The 8,717-nt window shown below is 45.9% G+C and overlaps 1 protein-coding gene across 1 annotated transcript; it reads right to left on the bottom strand.

Annotated features, from left to right (window-relative positions):
- Window positions 1–1,867: 1,867 nt before the first annotated feature.
- MYADML2 (myeloid associated differentiation marker like 2) lies at window positions 1,868–3,102 on the bottom strand. The gene has a single exon (XM_044299338.1). The coding sequence runs from the start codon at window positions 2,978–2,980 to the stop codon at window positions 2,075–2,077; it is 906 nt and encodes a 301-aa protein (XP_044155273.1). The 5' UTR covers window positions 2,981–3,102; the 3' UTR covers window positions 1,868–2,074.
- Between the last annotated feature and the right edge of the window lie 5,615 nt (window positions 3,103–8,717).

The raw sequence follows: 8,717 nt of genomic DNA, 5'->3' as shown, positions 1-8,717 counted from the left end.
AGAATTAAGGCAGTTCTGAAGGCAAAAGGGGGTCCAACACCGTATTAGTATGGTGTTCCTAATAATTCTTTAGGTGAGTGTATAGTCATTCATGTGAATACTTTTCCAATCTCCATTGTACAGATCCTCATACACATAGTAGAAAATGTGTGCCGGAAACTGCATATTGATGGTACGGTTGTGTGCCGGAAAACTTAGGCCGTTCAATGGCTGAAACTGCATATTGATGGTACGATTGGCTGAATTCAGATCACTTGCCATTGTGTTCAAGCAGCAGGGAGTCTGTATGTATAAAACACTGACTCCCTGGTCGGGCAGTTTAGTTGGCAGAATCGTTTGTACCTCAAATGTATGGGCAGCTCTAAAAATCTCCTGCAGCTTCAGACACCTTCAGGTGCTTTCTACAATATTGCTCAGACCCTCTCCTTGAGGACATTAATAAGGTCCCACCTACTGGACCCTCATGTACGTCACCTCCTCAACTCAGGGCATAACTACCATGAAGGGGCCACAAGGGAGGACATAACTACCGTGAAGGGGCCACAGGGTGGGCATATCTACTGTGAAGAGGCCACAATGTGGGCATAACTACTGTGAAGGGGCCACAAGAAGGGCATAACTACCGTGAAGGGGCCACAAGGAGGAAGTAACTACCGTGAAGGGGCCACAAGGGGGGCATAACTACTGTGAAGGGGCCACAAGGTGGTAATAACTACTGTGAAGGAGACACAAGGTGGGCATAACTACCGTGAAGCAGTCACAAGGCAGGGATAACTACCATGAAGGGGCAACAAGGCTGGCATAACTACCGTGAAGTGGCCACAAGGAGGGCATAACTACTGTGAAGGGGCCACAAGGAGGACATAACTGTAAAGGGGCTACAAGGAGGGCATAACTACTGTGAGGGGAGACAATGAAAGGGCACAATGTGGTCATTCGTACTGTGTGAGAAAAGGAAATGCCCTAGATTACCCTGTTATACATTAGGATGGCTCAGTTTTACAGTATCAGCACAGCACCCCCTGCTGGAGATTCGGATGGTACCCGCGCCGTACAGTATTAGAATGTATTGGCTCGGATGAGCTGAAGTTATTACTTTGCGATGTTGCGCAAGACTTCGAGTAATAGCTTCGGGAATTAATTATTACTGTAAATAAAACTTGGTGCTGAACTCGGGTTCAGTTCCTAGTGGTACCTTGGAACCGAACCCAAGTCGATTCAATTTGCTCATCCCTAGTTACTATCCCTTCCTTATGTGATTATTCTTTTTGCTTTGTCACCACAGGGACCTTGTTCCGGATCCAGTGGACATCACGCGACACGCCAGAGACACCCTGGATTAGTTAGGTTCATTTATTGCCAGATGTATTGGTACCACTGTGTACCCTATGATAGATTTTATTAGGTAAGTGGGTCTGGGTTAGTACAGTTGTGCATTGGGTGGCTTAGAGTAAAAAAAAAAATTCTGCGCACGGCGGAACTTTTCCCTCTTTATATACATTTTAGTGGCAATTGAGGGGGGGGGGGGGGGGGGGGCACAATGCTGAAACCTTGCCCCTGGGGGTGGAAAGCCTAGCTTTACCTCTGGGAAAACCTGTTTAATAACTCAAGAGCTGGACACCTATAGATTCATACATTCATATAGGACTGTATAGCATGCTGTAGGGTGTGCGTGGCACCAGGTACATAGCAGAGGGGAATCCAAGGGCTGCACGGAGACGCCGGAGCTGCCATGTGCCCACCATTGCTATATGTCAGATGTCATTGATATCCCCAACCTTGTGATGTTATAAGGCCAGCAGTCTTTACAGCACACACTTCATTATCCTATATATGTCATTAATAATGTACGGTAACCTTTAGAAGTGACGTCACAGTTTATTAAAAATAGATTCTGAGTATAAGTTATGATTGACACCTCGCCATACAGCAGCCTTAGGGAATCACTAGGTAAATGAATAACACAATACAACATATTAACATCAGTAAGTCCCATAGGGTTGAGTCCGTTTTTGGGCACAGTATATATAAAGCTCCCTCTGGTCCCCGGGTCCATGACATAAATGGCTCCTTCTCAGCGCTGAGTCACAAATCGCAGTCTCTGAGTGTACACCAGGTCTGCAACATAAAGCAGCAGGTTGACATGAGTGAAAATGGTGACAACCAGTTGACTGTCCCAAGGGCATCGTCCCCAAGAGCACCGCGATGGTCTGGTCGGTGACCCATATTTTGTATCGAAACAGAATATGGGCCAGATGACAGAAGCACTTATGTACATCAATATTGCCACCACCGTGTATATGACCACAAAGCGTTCAAAAGGGCAACGTAGGGTGACTGCCCGACCGGTAATATTGAGGACTATCACCACCACGGTCAACACAAAGCAGAAGCTGTATACGGCCACACACCACTGAGTGGCCACATATTTCTTATACTGACTTTCTGTCGCCAGAGCTCCAAATATTATACATGCCACAAAGGCTTGGACCACCTTCAGTAGCCCGGCTGCTGTCGCCATATAGCTACAGGGCATCCCGGGCCTGGCACGCGTCAGGAACACCTCCACGGCATAGACTAGGAAGAGAAGACCCGCACAGATGCTGACGGCCAACCGGTGGTTCCTGGTAACGCAGTCGGGTGTACAGTTCAGGGTGACGAAGTACAGCGGGTAGATGACGGAGGCGGTGAGGGTCATAAGGGATGCCAGCATGGCAAAGGCCGCAGTGAAGTTACCCCAGGACAAATTTCGCAGGCATGACTGGAGCCGAGTCAGGTCACATACCACAATGAGCGTGGTGATGGCAAAACAGAAGCACCAAACGAAGATGCAGAAGGTTCCATAGGCGGCGCTGAATCCGGCTCTGTGGAGAACCAGGCTAAAGGTGGTACATCCAAAGAGAAGCTGCAGCAAGCGGACAATCCCCACTTTAGACCACAGGGCCTGCGCGTTTAGATAGGGCCCGCCTGAGTTGTCCATGTCCAAAAGCAGGGAGAGATCAGCTGTAGAGAGTCACCAACAAACAGACGTCTCTGCTCATGCAGGCACTAGTCCTCTGGCTCTTCTGTCAGCCTCTGCAATGAGTGTATGACACTGTAGAGACCCTCAGGGGGACAGGCATGTCCCTGGTATAAATAGGAGGCTGTATTTATAGTGTTGGACCAAGTTCAGCTCTGATGGGATGAGATGGTTTTGCTTACAGACAGAAACATTCCAGAGGTCCACCTGTCACCGCTCACACACAAGCTGGGCAATGAGATCTACACTGCCGATCATGAACACACGGACTGAGAGATGATCGCAAAGGCAATGTGATCTACAATCCTGTTTGTATTAACAGGGTTTGTGCTGGGCCACTTTTTGTCAAGCAGGCATAAACCATTTTTATTTTTACCTCTTTGCACTCAGCAGTCATTGAAAGTGGCTTGTTTTTATATTTGTTCTGTTGGACAATCTGTACAGTGCCAGAGTTTGTAACATAATAAGTGTTTAGTTTATTAGAAGTGAATGGGGTTGCGTGAAAATCGCATCGCCTCCGCAAGCAAGTGTGGATGCGATGCATTTTTCACGGATGGTTGCTAAGAGATGTTGTTTGTATACATTCAGTTTTTTATCACGCACGTGCAAAACGCATTAAATCGCATTGCACCCGTGCGATAAAAACTGAATGCGATCGCAAACAAAACTGCGAAATCGCACAGTTTTCACTGGACGCATCCGCTACGCATCCCGACCTAATCCGGACACGCTCGTCTGCAAGGGATTTTAAAGCATATTTATTATGTTTATATTTATTTATTATATATATATATATATATATATATATATTGTTTAATTATACAGTATATATATGTATATATCTATATTTTTTCCGATTACTTTTTAATGCCATAAGTGGATTTTTAACTATTATGTACTGGTATATACAGTATTTAGAACTACGAAGTATTCCCCAACTATAGGGAATTAGTTCAGACAGCCTAGGGACCATCCGCCTATACTAATTATGAACCCCAATCAAAGTGGAGATCCCCCTCTTTCTCCTGCCACAATCATAATATGTTCTGAAGAGCACTCATAAAACATTGGTTTGACCCGTCTATTTACTATGTATAATATGATTAGTGTTGAGCAAAGCGAGCTTCAGATGCTTCATCCGAAGTCACTTCGTTCAAAACTTCGGAATAATACAGTGCAAAGATCAGTCTCCTTAGGCCTCCTGCACACAAACGTTTTTTCTTTCCGTTTCCGTTGCGTTTTGTATATGGACCCATTAGTTTCAATGGAGCCGCAAAAAATACAGAATGTACTCTGTATGCCTTCCGTTTCCGTATTTACGTTTTTACGTTCAAAGATAGAACATGTCCTATTATTGTCCGCATAACAGACAAGGAAAGTACTGTTCTATCAGGGGCCAGCTGTACCGTTCCGCAAAAAAAGTAATGCACACGGACGTCATCCGTATTTTTTGTGGATCCGTTTTTTGCGAACTGCAAAATACTGAAGAGGCCTTACAGTATTAGGGCTCATTCACACGACCGTTGGTGTCCCTTCCCGTTCCCGTATTGCGGACCCGCAATACACGGGCACCGTTCCGTTGTCATTCCGCATCACGGGTGCGGACCCATTCATTTCAATGGGTCCTCAAATCCGGAGATGCGGAATGTTGTGGAACAGAAGCACGGAACGGAACACTACAGAAGCACTACAGAGGTGTTCCATTCCGTGCCTCCGCACCTCAACTAGAACTTACACTCTCTTTTTGTGTAACAGAGAGATTGCGGACCCATTCAAGTGAATGGGGCCGCGATCTCCATGAGGCTGACATGCGGATCGCAATTTGCAGTCCACAGCACGGGCACAGGCTTCACACGGTCGTGTGAACAAGCCCTTAGAATGTATAGGCTCTGATGAGCCGAAGTAAGTTATTTGCGAAGTTGCGCAAGACTTTGTTGAATAACTTTGGTTTTCCACTTTAATAATCAACTACCGAAGTTATTCAACGAAGTCACGCGCAACTTACTTCAGCTCATCGGAGCCCATACATTCTAATATTGTACAGAGACGGATCTCCGTACAGTATTATTCCGAAGTTTTGGATGAAGCATCCGAAGCTCGCTTCGCTCAACACTAAATATGATGATTAAAATGTTAATATTCCTTTCTGAACAAGCTATATGCGCACGGCAACAAGGGTGGCAAATCGAGGTCTTCTCTGCTCAAAAAAGCTAAAAGTGCTACTTATAGCCTAAAATTGGAGGAACTGATAGCGTCCTGTACTCACACAGGGGACACACCAGGGATTGCTAAAGCATTTCAAGAGTTCTATTCTGACCTGTATAATCTTAAACACGCCCAGAGTCAATCAGAAATATAGCGTAAGGGCTAGTTCACACAAACGGTTTTTGCTTTCCGTATACGGTACAATTCAAATTTTATGCCCAGCCCAATTTTGTGATTACTGTATACTGTATATGCCATACGGAAAAACGGATCCGGAAAAAAAACTGCCCGCAAAACACTGAAAAAGCCATACGGTCGTGTGCAGGAGGCTTAACACTGATCTTGCTTCAGTTTTTTTCACACACTCTCCACCTCCCGTCATTGAACCTAAATCTAATAAAACAGTCTAGTCACACAGGATAAGGGGAAATCTATACTCCATAGATTTGCCCCAGGAAAAAGCCCGGGTCTGGATGGACTTCCTCTATTATATTAGAGGACATCCTCAACCCTCACTTCACAGAAGTGCAATGCCCTACTACGAAGAGATTCTTGCAGGAGTTATACATTACTCTTATCCATAAAGAGGGTAAAGACCCCCAGGCTTGTGGCTGCCAGGGGCCTATATTGCATTTGAATGGATTTTCCAAGAGTTTTTTTACTGATGTATCTGGTCATTGGGTCCAACACCCGGGACCCCCACCGACCAGCTGTTTGAGAAGACACTGACGCTTGCAGTAGCGCCACGGCCTTCTCTCTGCTCACCAAGTACAGCGCCGTACATTGTATAGTGGCTGTACATGGCAAGCGCTGCTCCCAGCGTGCCCCATGTTCTCATCAGCCGGCACAGTGGAGAAGGATGGCGTGCCTCCCCCTCACTGAGAAGCGGCTGCCGCTGCCACCAATGCATATAATTAACATGATTATAAGGGCTCATGCACACGACCGTTGTAGTTTTGCGGTCCGTTTTTAACGGATCCGTTGTTCCGTACCTGAGTTTTTTTTCTCCTGTTTTGTGGCCGCATGCGATCCGTTTTTTGCGGATGGCAAACGGAAACAGGATGTTTGTTATCATTACTGTAATGTACTGTAATGTTTGCAAACAGTAAACACATGGGCAAAGTGGGCAGAGGTCCGCAAAGTACGGATGACATACGGGATGTGTTCCGTATGCATTCCGTATTTTTTGCGGAGCCACGGACCGTGATGTGCGGACAATAATAGCACATGCACTACTTTTTTGCGGAATGGCTAAGTGGACATACGGAAACGGAATGCAAACTGAGTCATTTCCATTGTTTTTGCAGACCCATTGAAGTGGATGGTTCCGCATAGAGTCCGCAAAAAAAAAAATGGAATGGACACGGAAAGAAAATCTGTTCGTGTGGATGAGCTCTAATACTGGCTGTGGCCACTGCACCACCAATGCATATGATTAACCCTTAAATACAAATGTAGGCTGCAGCAGCCTGTCATAGGGACCAGGTGCCGGGTATGTGATACGGCTGGCACACGCAGCCTACAATTGTATTTAGGGGTTAATCATATGCATTGGTGGCGCAGTGGCCACAGCCCCTCAGTATTATAATCATGTTAATTATCTTAATTGGTGGCACAGTGCACCCCCCCACCCCAGTGTTATCTTCATTGGTGGAGCAGTGGCCTCCCCCCACCTCAGCATTATCTTCATTGGTGGCACAGTGCACCTGCCCACCTCAGCATTATCTTCATTGGTGGCACAGTGCACCCACCCACCTCAGCATTATCTTCATTGGTGGCACAGTGCACCCCCCCACCCCAGTGTTATCTTTATTGGTGGAGCAGTGGCCTCCCCCCACCTCAGCATTATCTTCATTGGTCGCACAGTGCACCCGCCCACCTCAGCATTTTCTTCATTGGTGGCACAGTGCACTCACCCACCTCAGTGTTATCTTCATTGGTGGAGCAGTGCCCCCCCCCCCCCCACCTCAGCATTATCTTCATTGGTGGCACAGCTCACCCCCCACCCCAGTATTATCTTAATTGGTGGAGCAGTGGCCTCCCCCCACTTCAGCATTATCTTCAATGATGGATCAGTGGCCTCCCCTCACCTCAGCATTATCTTCATTGGTGGCACAGTGCACCCGCCCACCTCAGAAGTATCTTCATTGGTGGCACAGTGCACCCGCCCACCTCAGCATTATCTTCATTGGTGGCACAGTGCACCCCCCACCTCAGCATTATCTTCATTGGTGGCACAGTTCACCCCCCACCCCAGTATTATCTTATTTGGTGGAGCAGTGGCCTCCCCCCACTTCAGCATTATCTTCATTGGTGGAGCAGTGGCCTCCCCCCACCTCAGCATTATCATCTTCATTGGTGGCACAGTGCATCCCCCACCCCAGTATTATCTTCATTGGTGGAGCAGTGGCCTCCCCCCACTTCAGCATTATCTTCATTGGTGGAGCAGTGGCCTCCCCCCACCTCAGCATTATCATCTTCATTGGTGGCACAGTGCATCCCCCACCCCAGTATTATCTTCATTGGTGGAGCAGTGGCCTCCCCCCACTTCAGCATTATCTTCATTGGTGGCAGTGGCAGCATCCAATCGGAGCCCCAATGGTGAAATCTCGGTGCTCTGATCAGCCACCATGGCAGCCAGGACCTTACTGAAGCCTTCAGCCAATGTAAGTTCCCTGCTGCCGAGTGCACAAAGCACAGTGCAGCAGGAACTGTGTCAGAAGCATATTCACCCTAATAGATCTCTAGTAGGGTGAATAGGAGAAGGGATTCCAGGTTCTAGCTAATGGTTCTAAAAAATTTTTTTTTAAACACCAATATAAAAATTTAAAATCACCCCCTTTTTCAATTTTACCTATAAAAATATATAAAAAATAAGCATATTCGGTATTGCCGAGTCCGAACTATTAAAAAATATCTCCTATGTGGTGAATGCCGTAACAGAAAATATAAAAAAAGCATTATTTGTCATTTTTTAGTCACCTAGTCCTCCCCAAAAAATTGGATAGGATAGGACTGTTCTATTATGGGCCGGACATTCCATAAAATATGGATTGCACACAAATTATTTTTTGTGGTTAATTTTTTTCGTGTGGTATCAAATGGTTTCGAGTATCGCAATACTTTATGGTATCGAAATCAAATCAAAATTTTTGTGACAACCCTAGTCAAGACAATTGTTAACAGTAAGAATCCAGAATTTCCAGCTTGGTTGAATGTAGACTTTAAACATCTGATAAAGAAGCTGCTGCAGAAGAGTCCAGAGAGGCACCCAGTTGTGTCAGGAAGCATCAGAGACCACCGATTTTTTGGAATCATATGTAGGGGGTTTATTTATGGGACGGTAAGTAGGTAATTAGTTATTACCTTATTTTTTGGCCTATAAGATGCACATTTTAGCTAAAAAAAAATGATAGTCTAGGCATTAAAACAAGATCACAATTACCGCATTATCTCGAGTGTGTGTGTGTATATATATATATATATATATATA

The sequence above is a fragment of the Bufo gargarizans genome, chromosome 6, assembly GCF_014858855.1.
Source record: "Bufo gargarizans isolate SCDJY-AF-19 chromosome 6, ASM1485885v1, whole genome shotgun sequence".
NCBI classification, from domain to species: Eukaryota; Metazoa; Chordata; class Amphibia; order Anura; family Bufonidae; genus Bufo; species Bufo gargarizans.
Note: the sequence above shows the minus strand (reverse complement) of the source record. Positions and strands in the feature narration are given on the sequence as shown.

Excerpts from the sequence above, each read along its gene's own strand:
- MYADML2 (XM_044299338.1), bottom strand. The coding sequence starts at position 2,980 with ATGGACAACTCAGGCGGGCCCTATCTAAACGCGCAGGCCCTGTGGTCT.